At 33.7% G+C, this 22663-nt stretch overlaps 1 protein-coding gene and 1 long non-coding RNA gene across 8 annotated transcripts in view; one reads left to right on the forward strand and one right to left on the reverse strand.

The window, feature by feature from the left end:
* The window catches only part of LOC123673280 (phosphatidate phosphatase LPIN3), a 340332-nt gene that overhangs the window by 50486 nt on the left and 267183 nt on the right, over positions 1–22663 (reverse strand). For 3 of the 4 annotated variants that reach the window (XM_045607772.1, XM_045607763.1, XM_045607769.1), the window contains one exon: positions 12607–12710. The exons of the other annotated variant lie outside the window; for it this stretch is intronic. In XM_045607772.1, coding sequence (XP_045463728.1) covers positions 12607–12710 — 104 coding nt within the window. The remainder of the gene's footprint in view (positions 1–12606; positions 12711–22663) is intronic. 4 annotated transcript variants of the gene reach the window in all.
* LOC123673409 lies at positions 1891–3583 on the forward strand. 4 transcript variants are annotated; one of them, XR_006746471.1, is made up of 5 exons: positions 1891–2711; positions 2769–3042; positions 3116–3261; positions 3321–3471; positions 3531–3583. It is a non-coding gene; the product is annotated as an uncharacterized LOC123673409 (long non-coding RNA). The 4 variants fall into 4 exon arrangements; XR_006746472.1 differs by having other exon boundaries at positions 1892–2711; positions 3133–3261; XR_006746473.1 differs by having other exon boundaries at positions 1903–2711; positions 2769–2925; positions 3133–3261.

Genomic DNA, 22663 nt, shown 5'->3' on the forward strand with positions numbered 1-22663 from the left:
CGGAAAATAAGGTATCTCATAATAAATCAAGAAGAGGTAGTGAGTTTTATTCGAATAATACTGAAAAATATATAATGAAAAGTAAAAACGTTTCCACATGTCAGTGTCAAATGATAGATACTGACATAAAAAAAATTTTGACAAGACAGGGTGTTCCAAAAGATTTGCACATTTTCAATAGTGATCCCACGGAATGGCCAAATTTCATTCATCAATATAGAAATTCTATTGCCATTTGTGTTTTGACAAACGAAGAGAATCAATGTCGACTTCAGAAATGCCTCAAAGGTCACGCAAAAAAGTTAACGCAGTCTTTATTAATATTACCACAGAACGTTGAAAAAGTTATCAGTCTCTTAGAAAGTCGTTTTGGTCGAGCGGAATATATCATCACGATTTTATTAGACAGGGTGAGAAATTTTTCCAACGTTAAGGAAGATAAATTGGAAATGTTAGTTGAATTTTCAGATGAAGTAAAAATTCTTGTCGCTACCATTGAAGTATTGTAAGAAGACGATCATTTGCGCAATCCACTACTCCTTCAAGAGCTAATAAACAAACTGCCACCTTCACAAAAATTAAATTGGGCTGAATACATCACTGATAGAAAAATCAAATACAAATTGGTTGAATTCTCTTCATGGCTTGACACGAAAGCAAATGCTGCCAGTCATTTTTTGGTTCCCCAAATTCCTGTTGAAAAATCATAAAAAGGTAAAATGAAAAATAGAGATATCACTCTTCAATCAATGAAAACTTTCAATAAAACTTGCATTTGTTGTAAAAATGAACTTCACCATTTGAGTATTTGTCCAAAATTCAAGTCTCTCTCGATTAATGACAGGTGGACTTTTGTGACATCAAACAAAATATGTTTTTCTTGTCTCTTTCCGTTTCATAGTATAAAGGAATGTAGGAAAAGGAGAGCATGTTCGATTGATGATTGTCAAAAACCTCACAATAAAATGTTACATCATGTTATTCATCAAGAAACGGCTATTTCAAAGAAGGATGATGTTGAAACTAATTGTCACATATTGACAGACAGAAAAATTCTACTGAAGATTTTGCCAGTAGTGATTTCAATAAGTGGTCGAATAATTGAAACATTTGCCCTTCTTGACGACGCTTCACCCGTGACTTTGATTGACGAAGACTTAGCCAATGATTTAGAACTGACTGGACCACGACAATCTCTTCATTTGCAATGGACAAATAATCAGTTGGAGGAACAAAATGATTCAAGATTTGTTAGTTTCAAAATTTCTTCCAAATCAGATAAAAATTCAAAATTCCTTTTATGACATGTTCGGACTATCAAAGGGCTCTCTCTACCTAGCCAACTATCAATATTCAAGAAATCAATGAATATTATCCATATATTGATTATCAGTTTACCTCATTGATTGACGCACAACCAAAAATTTTGATTGGACAAGATAACTGGCAACTACTCATTAGTAAAAAAGTTATTTCCGGAACATGGCATGGCCCCGCTGCCAGCAAAACGGCTCTCGGTCATCCATGATCATTAGGTCAAAGACGATCTCAACATTTTGCATGATCTTGTTAAAGAACATTGGAAAATCGAACCTTACACTGAGTTAGGAAAGTCGATGCCCAAGGAGGATCGACGTGCTCAACTAATTTTGGACAGGACTACTCTGGAAAGATGATGGTTTGATCATTCCCGACAGCAAGAAGAATACCTTGAGGAGACTCCTGGCCCCCGAGAAAAGGATGGATAGAGACGAATTGTTAACTGAAAATCATGTAAGAAAATACAAGATATAGAAGAAAAAGGGTATATTTCCAAACTTTCCCCCGAAGAGATCAATATTTCCTCGACAAAAATCTGATCAGGTAAGCCTAAATGATTGCTTATTGACAGGGCCCGATCTTTATAACTCATTGCAAACAATTATTCTCAATTTTAGGATAAAAAGATTTGCATTCACGGCTGATATCAAAGAAATGTTTTTACAGGTAGAAGTGAGAAAGGAAGATCTAATGTCTCAACGGATTCTATGCAGGAGAATGGAAATACAAATAGAACCAGAAGTTTACGAAATCAATGTTGTTTTCTTTGGATCGACTTGTGGTCCTTGCTTGGCACATGGAGCAAAGAACAGAAATGCTCATCACTTCAGCCATCTGTATCCAGAAGCAGCTCTAGCAATAATCGAATCCCACTATATGGATGATTACTTGGGTAGTGCAGATAGGATACGCTAAAACGGACCAAATATTTGGACCCGATTGATGATTCGGGTTTCTTCGTGAATCGGCTGTGTCGTACATCCTCGAGTTCCCGAGGATCTGCAACTAAAATCATTACTTGACACTTGTCAATTGGCATGAATAGACAAAGTCACAATACATTTGCCTCTATTTGGGTATATTCGAATTTTTCAAGTGAAAAAGTGTTGAAGAGCAATTTTTATTGCTTAATTTATACAAATATATTGGTTAATGAGGAAGAACAAATTTTACCCAAATTCCTAAATTATCTGAAAAAGTGAGCAGAATTTGGCAGATTGTTTCTAACGAAACTAATCATGGATATTTTTAAGTCATTACTTTCAAAACCAACAGAGAATAATGATGTGGCCTATTGTTAAAGAATATGAGCAGGTATTCATACAAATATGGCGATAAAGAGCTTGAATAAATATCTGAAATCTAATAAAATAGAAGGAAAAGAAAATAAGGTATTATACATAATTCTATTCTTGCAATTACCAATTTACGAGTATTCATTGTTTTAGAGTTGAAAAGCTATCAGATTTGTTGGAAGAAATAGTTGATGAGAAGATGTGGATGAAAATTATGAGCAATGAAAGACCTAACTCTAACAACTATCAACAAAAAATTTCTGTTGAATCTCATAAAAAAGCAGAAACAATGAAAGACTAAATAGAGGAGGTCTGTACTCTGTATATGATGATAAATATTATAATACACAATTTATATCATCATGTGATCCAGATTGTGGTTTAAGATATTGTAGTCATTGTTAAATATGCTTGCACAAATATAAATGTGAGTGTTCCACTAATAGCATCAAAGTTATATTGTGCAAGCATTTGCATGCTGTTACTATGTTCGGACAAAGAATCAACTCTGTTTCAGATGACGACAACAATTTAGAAATTAATGAGCCATCAACAAGTTAACAATAATGAAGATGTGGGACATTTTATAGATTGAACCATTTCTAGTTCACAAAATTTCACATCTAGAAGCAATGACACAGAAAATGTAAGTTAAAGCAAGCTCAATTCAAGTTTTTGAATAATTCATTATTTCAACTGTTTTAGGATTTGCTGAAATGTGTAAAACAATTGAAGACTCTCAATCCATAAGGAAAGAGGAGATTATTTGCAACTATAGGGTCAATGCCAAGAAGAACTAACATTTAAGAAGTGAAAATTGAGAAGCAAATCTATTTCCCAAGAAAAAAAATGAATAGTATGCATCTTCTATGAAAATGACTTTTCTATAAATTCATATTCTTTTTTCATTTTTAGCAGAGACTACCAGAACTTCATAGCAAATAATTTAGAACATTGAAATGAGATTGGCAAAAAATCGAGGTAACAATTTCTAACTGAGCCAGCATGTTACACATATAAGAGACGTACAATGTTCAAATGTGGATAGAAGAACCAGTCAATATCAAAATAAAATATGACATACATCCTTTACATAAATTAATGAAATTAATTATAATTAAAATATTATATATAATGATATAATATAATTTTGAACAACTGTCAGTTTTCTTACAACAAACTACTTCCTATATTGATTTTATACGATTTCATTTCCCATAATTATATCAAAGTCTGAATAATGTTGATTGAGAATAACTTAATGAAAGTGTATTCTTAACTGTATTGAACAGCCAAAATCTCTATGCTGTAAAGAATTTGATACAGACTTCATTATATTTCCATTATATCCTTATCTGAAAATAAAATTACCTCATTAGCATTTTTAGTAATGGAGCATCTGCCCAGTAATATCGTTAAACTATTCAGTATATTATTATAGAGTTCAAGAAAACCTAAAAATTAACAATTTGGATTTCTTATTGAAAAAAAAGGAATATTAAATTCATATTTATTATGATACAAGTGACAAAATTGGTCCTCCATTTTTTTTATTAATCATATACTTATTATTGTCCCGAGTGTTTACTTAACCATAATCACTGAATGATATTACCCTATTCTGTATTGAAAACTCAAGAGAAATCTTTTTTGAGATTCATGAGTGGTTTCTGAATAATCTATCTATAATAATATAAGGGATGCTACAATCTGAAATAATCTTTTTCTTGCCCTGATCCTTCACATAACACATTGATTTAAATTTTGAAATTATTATAAAAGTGAAATGTCAAACTAATCCTAATATGAAACAAGCTAATAGTACTTTTAAAAATCCATTTCTAGATGTTTAAATGTAATTTCTTGAAGTTCTTTCCATTATTACCAACAATAAATTTCTTAATTCGCATAAAATAATTAAGAAGCTTCAATTTGAATACTTATTCATAGTAGCAAAAGGGCACTTTCAATTCAATCTCATCATACAAAATTCTCTTTCATATTATCAAATCACATTAATTGATCAACCTACAAATGAATATAATGATAATAAACAACTTCTATCATATTCGCATCAATGGTCACATTAGTTCTATGTTGTGTAGCCTTTAGAAGACTTTCCTTGGAAATTTTTGCAGTCTTTCCCTTATTGGCACTAGTTCAGTCGAGAGTTCAGTTCTGTATAGTGTGTATATATTCAAAAATTGGTCTGCAGAAGATTTTGTATATTTTTGTAGCTGTTGATATAATAATTTCAAATTTCATCTACAAAGAAAGCTCAATTAAAGACGAATTTTGGAAAATTCTACATATATACCGTTTCATTCCACTCTGCAATTAAAATGGGAAACAACAGAAGACGTAAATTTTGTTGTTGTTTGGAACAAAATAACATCAACGTCAAAATCGTATTTGAAGGGAATTCTCGGCATTCTCGCGCATGACAGTTACTTTTCATGTAGGATCTTTGGGAGTACCCGTAACTCATGAGCTTCGGGTCCAAATATTTGGTCCGTTTTAGCGTATCCTAGTGCAGATACTGAACAAGAGGCAATGAAAATCATAAATGATGTATGTTATGTACATAATAAGGGAAGTTTTACGATTTGTAATTGGATTGCTAATGACTCACTTCTACTTAGACATTTGAATGAAAACCTTCTGGCAGATTGTCAGAAAAAAATGGATACTCATGCTGAATCATCAACTGAAAGGATACTCGGTATGTGGTGGGACCATAAAGACGACTCATTCACTTTCAAAACTAACTTTCATAAAGTGGACAAAGATTTACTGGACAATAAAAAGAAACCGACAAAGAGAGACGTTTTGAAAGTTGTGATGTCAGTTTTTGATCCACTTAGATTTCTGGCGAATTTCATTGTGCAGGGGAAAATACTACTTCAAGACATATGGCGATGTAAAATAGACTGGGATAATGAAATTCCAGAAACTCTGTATATGAAATGGACAAAATGGATTGGTGATTTGAAAAGAATTCATCAATTCAAACTTCTTCGGCAATATTGTCCGATGGATAGACAATCATGTAATCTTCAGCTGCATATTTTCACAGATACATCTGAAAACGCATACGCCTGTATAGTGCTTCTCTATCTCTTCGGGAGGTCCTTCCTTGGTTGCGATCCTATGACTGCAGCGCAATTGTACAGGACATACATTTATCCAGTTCTGGAGTTCGCTGGTATCCCTGGCTCATCAGGAATGTTACTCTACTAGAATCGGTTCAGCGGAGGGCCACCCGAATACCATATGGCTTTGTGCGTCCAGACTATGAAAGTAGATTAGCCCTAATGAATATCTCCAGGTTCTCGTTGAGGAGGTTGAGGGGCGATCTCATAATAACTTATAGATCGCTACATAGTCTCTTCGGTTGTGACATCAGTCATCTTTTTGTGTTCAACTCAAATAACCTCAGAGGACATAGTTCAAACTCTCACGTGAGAGATTCTTTACCACCACCAGGCAGTACTTCATCTCCAACAGAGTATTCGAGGTTTGGAACAGATTGCCGACCGAGATATTTTGTGCGCCTAGTGTGAACAGTTTAAAGAAAAAATTTGACTTGTGGGCCTCACAGAATATTGTGTCTTTGTGAAATTGAATTCTTTTTTTTTTGTGATTTTTTTCATTCAATAGCTCGAATTTTGTTTTCATCCCTCTCTTCTTATAATTTTCTATATATTTGAAAACTTGTAATTTGTGACAACATTCTTTTAACATATTTTAGAGTTTACAGGCTAAGTCTCAGCTCTGTATCAAGTTATAATAATAATGTAGCCGATGAAGCAACAAAGAGCTATGGACAAACTTAATTTTTAAATTCTAGCCGATGGATTAATGGTCCTGACTTTTTGTGGAAATCTCCCGAAAAATGGCCACGAGAGGAACCTTCTATGATTCCCAATGAAGAAGAAATCGAAATTCGGAAAGATTTTGTTTGCTTTCAAATCGAATCTGACACTGAAACCCCACAGCTAGAATACTTCGACAAATGGCAGAAACTATTACGATCGATGGCATGGGTCTTCAGATTCATCTAAAATTGCAGAAAAAATTGAAGAAATGGTGAACTAGATCCCTTGGAACTGGAAAAATCAGAAATTTACCTACTGAAGAAAATTCAATTAGATTCGTATCCCGAAAAGAAATGGACACTCAAATTAAAAGATAAACTGGTCCCATCCAATAAATTATACACATTCGAATGTTTTTACGAAGAAAAAGATGGACTGATAAAGAATGGAGACAGATTAAATAACGCACCAATATGCGTTAACACAAAACATCCTATCATTTTGGGCCCAAAACATAAAATAACAAAATTGATCATCAAATATCATCATGAACTTGTGAATCATCATGGTCAAGAAATAGTTGTGTAGTCTCAGACAGAAATATTGTATCACTGGAATTCGACATGCAGTTAGAAGTTGTTGGGCAAATTGTCAAGTTTGCAAGAATAGGAGGAGCTCTCTAATTGTTCGCATTATGGGACAATTGCCACTATGTCGACTTGAACCTACTGTAGGACCATTCATTAAAACCGGTGTGGATTATTTTGGGCCCATTGAAGTAACCGTTAAAAGAACTAAAAAAAGGTACGGGGTTATATTTACCGGTATGGTTACCCGATCTGTTCACCTGTAAATAGCACACGATTTGAGCACCGATGGATTTATCCATGTATTTAGACAATGTGTTTGCCGAAGAGGTTTCCCGGAAGAAATGTTCAGCGATAACGGACTCAATTTCAAAGTAGCCGAAAGGGAGTTGGCAAAAAATCTTGAAAAGTTTGATCAAGAGGTGAATAAGAAATTTTGTTCCTTGAGAAAAACCAAATGGACTTTCAACCCTCCTTTAGCTCCGCACATGGGAGGTACGTGGGAGCGATTAATTCAAATTATAAAGAAGAATTTGAAAGAAGTGTTGAAAGAAAAATATCCCCAAGAATATGTCCTACGAACAGCATTCGCCGAAATACAAAATATTCTGAATTCCAGACCACTGACTCACGTGTCGACTGACCCAAATGACCCTGACGCATTGACTCCAAATCATTTCCTGATATACCATCATATGCCGCAATGCCTTGTGCGTAATAAAAGAAAAAAATCTAAATCTCATGACAAAATGGAAGGCCTCTCAAAAAATTGCCGATTTATTTCATAAGCGGTGGTGTCAAGAATATGTATCACAGTCACAAAGTGGACAAAGTGGCAGAAGGAACAGAATTCTATCAAGTTGAACAATGTCGTATTGATTTGTGACCCAAATGCACCCCGAAATTGTTGGCCGAAAGACCTTGTCACCGAGTTATATCCTGCTAAAGATGGGAAGATTCGAGTAGTCGACGAGATGACATCAAATAACGCCGTTTACAGAAGACCAATTTCCAGATTATGCATTTTACCTGTTCATCAGGACAGCAGAGAAGAAAGTAATTGTTGATGGGAACAATAACTGGACGGGAGAAATGTTGTAGTTAGACATCACTCTGTATCTTGTTATTTTGCTTTATGAAGTTGACTATGATTTTTGTAGTTTATATTGAAAAAATATAGCTGACAGTTTTGACAAGAAGAACGTTGATTTTTGAATTCGTTCTTTGAGACCGGATATTTCCAACTGAACCAAATAATTACAGGTATAGTTACATCAATCGTTATTTCGTCCAAGGCAGTGAGAATATTATAAGTTTATAATATTCTCACTGCCTTGGACCAAATAACGATTGATGTAACTATTCCTGTAATTATTTGGTTCAGTTGGAATTTGGAAAAACTACTTTAGAACTCAGGAAGAGCTTTGTATCATTGGATGATACAATCTAGTTAGATTGTATCATCTAATGATAAAAAGCTCTTCCTGAGTTCTAAAGTAGTTTTTCCAAATTCGGAATTCATTTTTTATCACTCATATTAATAGAGTATAAAATCATTCGATCCAGAAAATATCTTCATACGTACGTAAACCAAAAAATCTAAAAAAACTAATACAGAATAAACATTCGAAACATATCATGAAAGGCAAAACTAAGAATTAACACAAAATTTACATAATGTTCAAAATGATTTCCTCTTTTTGAATACATATTCGCGACCTTTTCAGTAAATTTCCAATTGACCTTCTGATGAAGGATTGATTTTGCTTTAAGATATTACATTCCTCGAAAATTATTTCAACTAGGTGTTCTTTACTTCTAATTTCAACCTTAAAACTGTTTTTTTCGGATGTCCTCGAACAAAATAATCTAAAGGGTTCAATTCAGGCGATCTTGGTCGCCAACCAATAGGGCCTCTACGACCAATCAATCTGTTCGGATAATTTACATCCTGGTTATTTCTCTTATTCAATGCAAAGTGAGGTGATGCTCCGTCATGCTGAAAGAATATATAGCGGGTATGTACATTTTCCTCGACATTTTCCAATAGATTTGGTAAAATATTTTCCAAAAAGTACCAAAAGTTTCCGCGAAAAAGTGAGGGCCAACTAAATTTCCGTCTATTGTTCCAAGCAAAATATTGGCAGAAAATCTGTTTTGTGTATTAAGACCTTTTTTCAAATGCAGGTTGTCTCTTGCCTATTGGTGGGAATTGTGGATATAAAAAATTCTATTCTTAGTAAACATAGCTGAATAGAATACGAAAAATAGTTCGTAGGTGACTATTAACTCAGCAACAAAATTGTAATCGTTGTGGAAGATCTTGTGGCAACAGTTCTCGAAACTTTTGATAGTGATATGGGTGGAATTTTTCTTTCTTCAAAGACTTGCACACTGTGCTCTGCGAAATTCCTAATTCGGTACTAATTTGACGAGTACTGATACACAGTTCCTCCTCCACCCGTTCAACAATTTGATTGGAAATTTCATTTTGTGCTCTGCCTTACTAGGATATTACCCATGTTCTTTGGAATAATGGAATACTTGTCCAAAAGTACCTTCATTTGGTTGACGTAAGTTTGGAAATCGTCTTTGGTATTCCATTTTCGCTTAATTTCCCTTTCCGTTACAAAAACCATAAACAAGAATCATATCTGCATATTCCGCATGAGTAAAGAATTGTGACATGTTGAAATACACTTTTTGCGACAGAGTATTTATTCAATATTCTCATTCTGTGGTTCTGTGTGATGGTATCCATGGATCGTAACAAACCTGATATTAATTGAGATTTAAGTTTCATGGAAAATATTCGATTTGATAAAAACTATTTTTCATACATTCGGAAAAGCTTTGTATCATTGAACGATACAGCTTTACTATACAGGGTGTTTCCTAAACATGCGGCAAAAATTCAGGGGGTTGTTCCTTGGACTATTTTAAGCATGTTTTGTCCTTGGATGATTTTTGAAAAACCTCTTTGTTTCGAAGATACAGGGCGAACAACATTTTTCATATTTTTAAAATTAATAATAGTTTAAATAAAAATGCGATCGCTGGATTGGAAGAGGTGGACCTCATTTATGGCCTGCTCGTTCCCCGGACTTGAACCCCTTAGATTATTTCCTATGGGGCCATCTAAAATCATTAGTTTATACCACTCCAGTAGAAAATGTGGAAGACTTGCGAAATCGGATCATTGCTGGGTGTAACTCAATAAGAAATGATCCTGGTGTTTTTGAAAGGTTTCGGCAGTCAATGAGGAGAAGATTGGATGCTTGTATGCTGGCTAGAGGTGGCCATTTTCAACAGTTTTTGTAGGTTGAGTTGAATTTTCATGTAATTTTTCATAATAAAATGTTATTATCTGAAATTTTGTTCCCCCTATATCTTCGAAACAAATAGGTTTTTCAAAAATCATCAAAGGACAAAATATTCTTATAATAGTCCAAGGAACAACCCCCTGAATTTTTGCCGCATGTTTAGGAAACACCCTGTATAGTTCAGAATATTCTCACTGTCTTGGAGCGAAATAACGATATTGTTCATCTTTAAAAAAAATTTCTTGGAAAACTGGCCGTGTGTCAAAAAAACTAAAAACGCTCCAGTAATGTGAACTTATGGAAGAATCTGAAGCAGGTAGCAAATTTTTGAAAAGGGAATGTACAGGGTGGGCAAATTTCGATGTTTTAGCACTACAACTTTTAAACCAGAGGAGATAGACAAAATCTAATACCCCATTCTCGGTCTCTTTTTGTGAGAAACTAACAAGGGTAGTATTCATTTTTTGTTACCGTCTTTTGTTTTCGAGCGAAAATTGGAAAAATGGCGAGAGCGAAAAACATTTATATCTCCGCTAATATTGATGATAGAGCTCTGAAATTAAAACATTATACAGGCACTTTTTTACGTAGAATCCAGTGGCGTGCTCGTATTTTCTAAAGGGTTTTTAATTACGACGCTATGACCCAAAGTTATGTTTTTTCAAATAGGAACACTAGATTTCTGTGCTATTTTCTGAAAGCTTAATTTTTCCTGATTTCAAAAATATATAACATGGTATGGTTTGTATAAAAATAAATAATAGAAAATGGTCCTAAACCTTTTTTTTACCTAACTATGATTTTTGTAGTCCCAATATTTCTATGGTTTCAACTGTTGATGAGCACAGAAAAACTGAGCTTTCTATAACAAGAACAGTGTCCTTCGCTCAATCTGATTATTTTTATGCTTTTCACTAATTTCTACAAAATTCGAATCTAGATATGTTCTATAAATTTTTCATCTAAAAATTGATTTGGAAATAACGAAAAAATCCACAAGGTCGAATGTTCCTATCGAAAGAGTTGTATTGGGATCGATGTATCAGAAGTTATTTACATAGGTCTCCAGAATGAATACGCACAAGTACCAATCCATTCTGAATAGCATATGAAACAACGCATATATGATTGAACTCAACAATTTAATTACGAAGGGAACAAACAAGAAATAATATTCAACCTAATAATGACAACAATTGCACAACGCACAGTCGACACCTTTTCTCGATATTTCGCACCGAATTCAATAGATGAATATTTGAACTGTGTTCAAGCTATCATACCTAGGAAATTTTTTCCGAGATCATTTATATTTTTCGAAACTATTTTCATAAAATAAATCTAGATTCGAATTTTGTAGAAATATGTAAAAAGCATAGAAATAATCAAATTGACGGAAGGACACCATAGAAATATTGAGACTCTTAGGTGAAAAAAGGTTTTTGACTATTTTCTGTTATTTATTTTAATACAAACCATACCATGTTATATTTTTGAAATCAGGAAAAATTAAGCTTTCAGAAAATGGCACAGAAATATAGTGTTTCCATTTGAAAAACATAACTTTGGGTCATAGCGTCCTAATTAGAAACCATTTTGAAACTACGAGCACGCCACTGGATTCTACGTAAAAAAGTGCCTGTATAATATTCTAATTTCAGAGCTCTATCATCAATATTAGCGGAGATATAAATGTTTTTCGATATCGCCATTTTTACAATTTTCGCTTATAACTCGAAAACAAAAGAAGGTGGCCAAAAATGAATACTACCCTTGTTAGTTTCTCAGAAAAAGAGACCGAGAATGGGGTATCAGATTTTGTCTATCTCCTCTGGTTTAAAAGTTGTAGTGCTAAAACATCGAAATTTGCCCACCCTGTACAGGGTGTTCTTTCAACCTGCAAATTTAATCTGAACGTATCATAATTCTCACACTGTATTTTTTTAAAAGTGTTGGAATTAATGAAAGTTGACAATCATTATGTTCTACACTGAAAATTTCATCAATATTGATCAAGCCAACCAAAGTTATGAATTGAAAAAAATCGATTGAATCGGACAAATCACCCTGTAGACTCTCAATAAAGGCCCCAACCATAAACCAAACATTGTTTCGAAACTGCCTTGACTAGTGTAAACTTCTCCTAAAATCTGACGGTCTCCTCCAGAATCACCCTGTATAAATCAACCAAGTGAAAATGAAAATAGGCATCAAAAGAGATATGGAAAATCCTTATTTTAATGAAGGAATAAAGGAGACTCACCTGGACTGGAACGTTTGGGTAAGTTCATGCTTAAGCTCACCCTTAGGGTTGATGGTGAAGATTCTTTCAATCGGTATTCCTACTGCACTATAAGCATACACATCCTGATGAATAAAAAGATGAGTGTCAAGTAATAATCAATAAAATTTCAAGAAATAATAACGGGACTTTTTAGCCGAATGAGAAGTTTCGATTTTTGTTGGTTATGGTTTGACAGTTGAGAAATTTACGTTGAAAAAATAAATCTGTTCGTCTATTTTACGGTGAACAATCGGCCTTGTAAGCAAGCAATTCGTTCAGTTATTGATCGTTTCCGCAATGATTTTACTCCTTTCGATTCAAAAGCATCAACAAGACAAATACATGTGCAAACCGAACAGGATATTGATGTTGTACGAAGTGTTCAAGAAGACGCCGAAATATCCATACGTCTAGATGAAAAAGGAACGGAAACTGAACTAAATAAACTAACTACCGCTACGGTGAATGGCGAGCGCTATCGCTGATTTTTTTTGCCATACAGAGAGCATAACCATCAATTTATGGCGACATCAATTTGGTGACATCTTAATTTTCAAAAATGGCCCTTCGTTCCTGCAGCTTTACACTTATCGATAACTTTCTATGGGTTTATGTTAAGTCATTGATTTATGACGACCACGCAGCAACACTTGAATCATTGGAAACCAATATTGAAACCACTATTCACGCCATATTTATTGGAAATATTGCAAAATTGAACTGATCGAATAGAATATGCAACGCGTAGCTGCGGTGGATATATGCCAGAAATCATATTAAAAAAATAAATTGAATTATCTATCAAATTATATTGATGAAAAAAGCATTCCGAAAATATTTTATTTATTCTTTTATTTAATCATACAGGCTTGCCATGTTACAATATTAATTCTATAATGATTTATGAGAGAATAGAAAAACAAAAAAAATTCAGAACTAGATATAAAAAGCAGAAAAATCAACATTAACATGTAAACATCACATATATAAATAGAATGAAAACAGATCAATATTTCTGGAATTGGCTTCTCTTAATGCTCTGTCTATCGAATTATTAAAACTATAATTAGTCGGACCAAATCGAATAACAAACAGTCCTCTATTCCTGAAATTTACAGTACTACAATTCAGCTTCACATCCTCCAACAGATATTTACAATCTATGTAATTTTATATTTGAACATTAGATCGAAATTTATCCTCCTGTTCGCTAATGAATTCAACTAGCTCCCGTTGTAAACTTGAATAATTTAAATTACAGAAAAAAATGTTTTTCTGAAAATCCATCCAGCGTATAAATTTCCTGTCTACCCCTTCTATGTTTTTGATATGTATTTCATAAACAGGCGACCATACCACTGTAGCATATTCTAAAATGCTTCTAACGTTAGTGGTATATACAGCTGTCATTGCTCGCGTGTCTCTGAAATCTTCCATTTTTTTTTCATGAATCCCAACATTTTGAGCGCCTTATTGGCTACAAATAAAGCATGAGCTATGAATTTTAATTTTTAGTCGAAGTAAATACCTAAATCCTTTACTAAGGTGACGCTTTCTAGGATATCGTTTTTTATTTTGTAATCGAAAACTATTGGGACCTGTAGTCTGTGCAATCTCATTATTTGGCATTTTGCTACATTGAGTGACATTTCATTCTCAATACACCAGTCTAGTGAACTCTCTAGGTCTTGTTGTAGTAATTTACAGTCTTCAAGATTTCTAATAGTTCTGAATATATTCAAAACGTCTTCAAACAATAGAAATGCACAAGATCGAATAAAACCTCGAATGTCGTTAATGAAGCGAAGAAACACTAAGGAAGATAAGGGAGAACCCTGCGGTACGCCTGACTCTATTCCGTCAGATAATATTTCAAAAATCTTTACTCTTAATTTTCGCTTTTGAATTCGATCCGTTATCCAATAAATTAATAATAATAATAGCTTTATTGTCCAACAGTTTAACCCATTTAAAGGACAATGTGAATATAAAATACAAAAAATAACAAAAAATAGCATTAAAACAAAAAATGAAAAACAAAAATTTAATGAAATTGTCTCATGGAGTAATCAGAATCTATTCTATAAAAAATTTAATATTAATAATACTCATACCTGTCGCAATTTTTACTATTCATTCGATCCGCGTGGACCCTCACTTCTCAACACAACTTATAACAATTTAACGATACTATAATAACACGAAAATTTCGCGCTCTTTTGTATATCGAATGAACAAGATCGAACCCGTCATTCGAGAACTCCCCACTCTGTATATAATTGTTATGGTCAATCAACGTCACCAGTCCCTCAATGCGATAGGCCGAAAATGAAAGGCAACGATCTCTATATTAGTTATTTCATTCTTTCTGTATATGAACCTGAAACTAACACTTGGCAACTTATACAAGCCCAGATAATACGGCCGTCGTCATGAGAAATACTAATTCGGAATTTTCTGTACGACGCTCGAAAATCATATATTTCAGCTATTTACATTATATGCAGGTGCTGCATGTAAGGAAGGAAAACGACTTCATGATTTGATTCTTGTATGAAAATTTGAAGGAGTAGTTCGAGTCTTTTTTCAAAATCAACCTCATTTCCAAGATACATTCCGGACAGCCCAAATAGTGTGTTGGCGAGTTTATGGTTATTGATATTTGTAACAGGTTTGAATGAACATCGAATAATATTAGTCTACATAATGTTCAGATTTATGTTGGTGAAAAAGATATTCCAGATATGGAATTCAATTTTGGAAAAGAATATCGAAAGAGTGAAGTAGATACTTTTCTTCAAATAAATCAAAGCTTACAAGTGGATCCGACCACTTTAAATACTGACACACGAAATCTTAGAATATTTCATTCTATGGTGCACTAACTCATTGATATAAACCCCCAGGGGGCCTGCTTTGCAGGTACGGGTGTGACAATACCGAGGCCCCAGTCTCACTAAGTAATATGGAAAAATCATTCGATATTACAAACCTTACGGTGCAGAGTTTCGGAACCTCAGTACCGGTCGGTGCAGCGAGTAGTCGCGTAGGCTCCTGCCGACCGTCATCCTGTGGCTACGCAGCATCTCCAGTAGGCAACCGGGCGGGAATGCAGTTTAATGATACCGGAAGAAATCAATTCCCCCACTCGCTGTTCTTAAGCAAGCTAAAGTAACTTCCCCAGAAATCCTAGGTGCCCCTTTCTATTTTGAAAAATATTTCATGGTCAGTCGAGTTAGAAACACGTTTACTAATGTCTCGCCTTTTATACTACATAAAGCTTTAGTGGAGATCTGGGTGAACTTTAAAACATAAGAAAGTTGAAAGATGGATCTTTATTAGTTGAAGTGAAAGATGGTAGACAAGCAGAGAAGATAAAGAAACTAGAAAAGATACATTCAATAATTATTGAATTAGGCCTGCCATTATTCGAATTACCGTCATCCTGTGGCTACGCAGCATCTCCAGTAGGCAACCGGGCGGGAATGCAGTTTAATGATACCGGAAGAAATCAATTCCCCCACTCGCTGTTCTTAAGCAAGCTAAAGTAACTTCCCCAGAAATCCTAGGTGCCCCTTTCTATTTTGAAAAATATTTCATGGTCAGTCGAGTTAGAAACACGTTTACTAATGTCTCGCCTTTTATACTACATAAAGCTTTAGTGGAGATCTGGGTGAACTTTAAAACATAAGAAAGTTGAAAGATGGATCTTTATTAGTTGAAGTGAAAGATGGTAGACAAGCAGAGAAGATAAAGAAACTAGAAAAGATACATGACTTCGAAGTAAAGGTAGAAGAGCCATAGAACAATGAATACCTTGATAGGTGTGGTGAGTTTTGAAGATCTTATGAATTGCACGGAAGAGGAAATACTAGAAAATTTAAAAGATCAAGGAGTCATTGCTGTGAAAAGAATAAATATGAAAAAGGATGGAAATATCATACCCACACCCAGTCTCATTATTACATTCAAAACACATCAACTACCAGTTGAAATAAAAGCAAGCTGGTACGCTGCTTTAGCTGCCAAATGTTTGGTCACATTGCAACTTCATGTAAAAAGACCCCAACTTGTAACGGTTGCGGCCATCCCTCCCATGATCCGGATAAGTGTACATTAACTCCAAAATGTGCAAACTGTGATGGGGAACACTCTCCAAGATACAAAGGTTGTTCAATGTACAAGATGGAGATGGAGATCAATGAAATGAAGGTCACTTATTTTGAAGCCAAGAAAAAGGTGAAACTATTGAACCCAAATCTTGCAAAGACAAACTCCGAAATTTTGTTATCGAAAAAATCAATAACAAGACCCCTTATTGCGCCCATTCAATCCTCTTCCTCACCTAATGCTCAAAAACCTTCCACCTTCCCTTTTGTTCTCTCAATAACCGGTGGAAATAATTCACCGACAAATCCTCCCTCAGTTCCCCCAACACGTTCCTCTGTGAATTCATCTCCACCTGAAATGAATACATCCAATCTATTCATAGAGCCCAGTCCATCTGATGCTGACATGACAAATGCCCCTAGCAGTCGTCAGCAGTCACCTAATAGAAGCGACTCAGGAGAAAGTTCCACTTCGATAAGCGCAGGAAAGAAGAAAACTAGAATGAAACGTTAGATCCCCTATCAATGGCAACGACAACCTTTCTGATACAGTGGAATTTGAACAGCTTCAAAAATCAGTTAGAAAATCTCAAGCTTCTAGAAGTGCGTTATAAACCATCAATTATATGTCTTCAGGAAACTAATTTCAAAGCCAATGTCAAAATTGCTCATAGGTGTTATAAAATAGTAAGAAAAGACCGACTTCTATCATCTAAAGTATCAGGTGGGGTTACTATTCTCTTAAAGGATAATTTACCCTACAATGAAATCAGTTTGAGAAGCAATTTGGAGACATGCGCCATTCAAACCTATTTCCATGAAAGAATAACTATTTGCAATGTTTATGTCTCACCCTTCTACTTTATGGAATATAGGGATATTGAAATCCTAATAACACAGTTGCCTCAACCATTCATCCTTTTGGGTGACTTCAATGCCCATAATTCTCTATGGGGATCTGCCCGCATAGATAATAGAGGGCGAATTTTGGAAAATTTAATAACCAATAGCAATATAGTCCTCAAGAATAACCCAGTAACAACTTTTATAAGTTCAGCCAGTGGTAGTTTCTCTTCGTTAGATCCCATACTTTGCAGTCCAAATATAGCTACACTATTCGACTGGGATTGCTTGAATGACACATATGGAAGCGACCATTACAATGTACTCAGAATAATGATTTTGAAAAAAATTACAACTTGAAGAGAGCCAACTGGGAAGTATATGAATCAAACTTCATAGTTCCTGAAATTACACCGGGCGATATCAATAAGACCGTCAGAGATTTCACGAAAGCAATGAAAACGGCTGCTGAGGTTTCCATTCCACTTTCCTCATTGAATCCGAAGAAACCGCCAGTTCTTTGGTGGACCGATGATTGCAAAGCCGCGATGAAAAATAGAGAGACTGCTCTTAATAGATTCAAACGACACCCTAATACTGAAAATTTTATTCAATTCAATGAGAGCATGAGAGCCAAAGCCTGAATACGTCTGTTGGATAAATATATATATATACAGGGTGGGTCTTTGACTTGTACATATATTTTAACCGTAGATTCTTGAGGTCAAAAGAAACACTTTTTCATTTACCATTTTTTCCGATTCGGCTCGGTTGAAAAGATATGGCCATTTTAAGTTTTCATAATGAGCTATGCCGATCCTGGAAATCAGCCCACTGAAGTTTTCCCAAGCATAAATTTATACCATTTGAACTTTGGAAATGGGTTACTATATTAGCAAAACAAGCATAAACTCACTTTTTCCATTCCCTTTGGTAACCGAAGTATTATTTTCAATATAATAAATGAGTTACAGCAATTTCGTGGGAGATAAATATGTTGATTATTTTTCTCTTGATTTCTACTTTATATTCGATAATAATGAAAAATTCAACTTGCAACCACCCATATTAAATCTGATATTCATATCCAATCATTTATTTTCGATTTTTCACTTAGTTTCGTACAAGAGTTGACTATTCATATAACCTTTCATTTTCATATAGGTAAATAAACATAAATGATAATCATCTGTGGACTTCCCACGTTGCCAAGTTTATAATCACAAAACACTATAATGACAAAAAACCTACAGAATAATAAGCTAAATCTATGTACCTATGAATACTAATAATCTCGCATCTGTAATGTTATGTTTAAAGGTTATGTTATGTTTTGTCAATAAAATTCAAGAAACCCAACAAACGGTTGAAGTTTTGTACATTACTAGCAATTTGGGCTAATTGAGTATATTTTGTTATCTAGAGGTCAGCAAAAAAGTGGTATTCAAACCAGTGTTCAATTTGAATTCTTATTATCATGGAATCAGTGAGAAAAGTTTTAAATTTTTAAGGTAGCAAGAAGTGTAAGAACGCTTGCATTTTGGATTGAATGAACCCAGAATACTCTATCTAGGTACCTACACAATAACTTAGCTCGAAAATGAAAAGGCAGTTTCATGAATGGATTTATGTGGAAGATGGAATCACCTCTGTATCACAGAGGTAATTTTGTGATGGAAAAATTCCGATTTTATCTTTTTAAAAATAACAGTATTATGAGGAGGAATAAATAATTTCCAGAAAGAATTGAATTTTTTTCCTTTTTCATCCTAGAAGCTTATAAGTTTCATGAATCTTCAATATTCCATTATTGATCTTGATTTTTGTATTAAAAATGAAATGGTGGTATTCAATATGAATATCCACTATTGAATATTCTGCTTCTTTCAACTCACTGAAGTTTTTTATTTATTTTCACGTTAAAACAATTTTGGCCCTCTTAAAAGTATGTCAATCAAATGTTCTAGGATGAAATTATCGGCAAATGGATAGAAGTATTCAATCACGTAAAAATGAAATTTTAGGATGTATTGTTATGTATCGATGAAAGCTCAGAAGACTGTAAGAAGATTATAGTAATGTTTGGTAGCAGCAGTTTTTAATGGGATTTCAGATCTTGATTGGTGTCATTTTATAAGGAGCCTAGTTTGTAAAAATTCATTTGAAATTAGTTTCGATCAGAATAATTCAAAATAGAATATTAACTTTAATGAAATATCTTCATATTATAGGGCAGTGCCAAAGCTCAGTAATTTGTTATCATGAAAATTTTTGAAATCCTTTTCTTCTTAGTGTTCACTAATGCCAATATTCTGTCTGAAAATTTGATACCCAATAGGTAACTCCAAAAAATGCTCTCGAGTACTTTCGATAATAAAGAAGCATTTAGTCTTTCCTTAATATTATCAATGTTATAATCAACATCTTCGAAAATTTCATTTTCCTGGAGATTGTAAAATAGTATTCGGCTAGAAAAAAGGAAGTACAACGTACAAGTAAATTTACTTGTTTGTTATCGAAGCGATAAACTGAAAATATTATGAAACTTCCCAACAATTATGTAATCTTTTTTTTTGTTTTCACATATCAACTACATGTAAAATAAATTTTGAATTCTTGTAAGGTATACCTTTTTTTCAGAAGTACTCAATAAACTGAAGCTTTTGATAAACTTATCGAAAGATTAACAGTGACTTGAAATCATGTATTATTGCCAAATTCACTCTTTTACTATAAATCCAGAATTCAAATCAAAATAGAAAAATATTTCTCTTGTGCCCCACAGTAGGTATACAACATTCAAAGAAATTTGAAATGAAGATTTTTCATTACTGAAACAAAAAAATGCATATCGAAAAACAGGAATTGAAGTAGAAACTACCGTAATAATAAATTGTCTTTATTTTCGTTTAATTTATAAATAACCAGGTTCAACATTTTTTACTCTTATACTTCTTACGTAGATTCATTTAGCCTCAGATGGATTGTGCGAAATAAAAAACATTCAATAATTATTGAATTAGGCCTGCCATTATTCGAATTAATTCTCAATGATTCATGATCTCAGATGTACTCATTATATTATTATAATATCTATAAACCACGGACAGTAACTACAAACTATGTATATGCCTTAAAATATCAATAGCTATTGATTCTGAAACATATGGATTGGATCAGTACATGTACTAGATAATAGGATAGGATCTGCGTTAATGGTGAAATCAGTGACTTGAAATGAGCAACACTTGAAGGAAAGAACAAACAAACGCAGTCAACAACAGATGCCAGCCTTTCATTTGTGATTTCAGCAGGATGACCCAATGGGTTTTTGGGCAAAAACCAACATCACCAGGTGCGAAGCTATAGCTACCTGCGTGCCGAAAATTATTTTTGAATTTTCTCTATGAATTAATTATTTGTGGTTACGAATTCGAGATGAAATATAAGTCACATACAGAGTGATCCAATATTTCCGAAAATAAAAAAAGTCCGGATGTGATTTGTTTGCGATTTCGGAAATATTGAAGGAAGGCGATAGTAGAGTGACTACACTTCAAAATTTGAAATTATTCGGTCTATTAGTTAAAGAGTTATTGAACTATGAAATTTCACTTATAAGGTTAACATCACCCTGTATATAGCAAACGGCGATCTTGATACGAGTCCTTCATGATGACCTTCACTTATGCATCCATTTGTCGCATTCTTCCCGGGATACCCTGTATATAGCCTTACTATATAAAACAATTCTCAGACAAAAATTTTAGTGAAAATATTAACGGCAAGGGAAAACGAAAAAGGGAGATTCCTTGGATGAAAAAAGTCCTATGAAAATAGAGCCACAAACGTTTTGCGATTGATCAACAAATATCATATGTTTAGAAATTCGGAATGAGATGCAATTCGGTAATAAACAACAGGCAGGAATACCGACACAGTTAATTCCCATAAAAAAAGGGCAGCATCATAGTCAAAAATATCTAGATTGACGCTGAAAGACACGTGCGGTCATTAGGGCTGGTCGGCATCCCTTTGTGCCGACGAAGAAACAACATAAATTTGCCAAATAGGTTCAAGAGATACGAATATAAGTAATTCCATTCCCGTGAAAAAGAAAATGAAATCATCGAACGCCATGCATTTCCCATGTCAACCTAGCTTGAAGGAATGTTTCTACTCTTTTCAACTCAAATAAAAAAAAATAAAAATAAATAAAAAAAAAAAATAAAAATCAGAAAAATGAGGGCACATTTTGAACTGTCATCTATAAAATGGCAAATTTTTTGCTGATATTTAACAGCATTTTCCATCAGCTCACAAAAAAAAATTTAAAAATTGCAGTCGCGTATCGAAAAATTCAATTTACGTGTCAGGTGAAAAAAATTATTCGGTATATAAGATAAAAACAATTGAATTGAAATTTGAAAAGAGCGGAAAATATAGAGTAAAGATCAGGTTTTTGTTTGAATGGCGCAAATTTTGTATGGGACTCATATGTTGAAAGTGTAATATTACAAAGTTTTCATATCCAGTTGATGAAATAATTCTTTTAAAGAAACATGGAAGATAATCACCCAATATTTCCATTTGAGTTGACATTTTGAATATAAATATAGCATGACTATTTCGAGCGTCTGGAAAAATTTCATTTGGAATTCTATTCTTATTTAATTTGAAAATTCATTACCTAAGGATATCGAAAAAGAACACCTGATATTTCAATGATAACATATTCGATCTAGCCGAGTCGAATGAGTTTTTTCTGGAATGGTCGTTGAATGTCTGACAAAAGAGGTGAAATAATACGGGATGACCGAGGTACTGTCAGAATTTTTTCTGTTTCATTTAATGAGTTTCTAAGTATCCATTGAATAAGAACAAGAATATTCTGTTTTCAATCGTTTTTATTAATTAAGGTGGGAGTCGTTTCGACTCAACATTCTCTTCATTTTATTTCGACTTTCATTTCGTATAATAAACTGTTGTGACAAGCCATTGAAAATGACTCTCCTCAATTTCTGCAATTTAGGTACGTTTTGTAATAGATAGATATTTATTCTCGAAATCGCTATATACAGAGT

This window comes from Harmonia axyridis, chromosome 1 (genome assembly GCF_914767665.1).
Source record: "Harmonia axyridis chromosome 1, icHarAxyr1.1, whole genome shotgun sequence".
Taxonomy (NCBI): domain Eukaryota; kingdom Metazoa; phylum Arthropoda; class Insecta; order Coleoptera; family Coccinellidae; genus Harmonia; species Harmonia axyridis.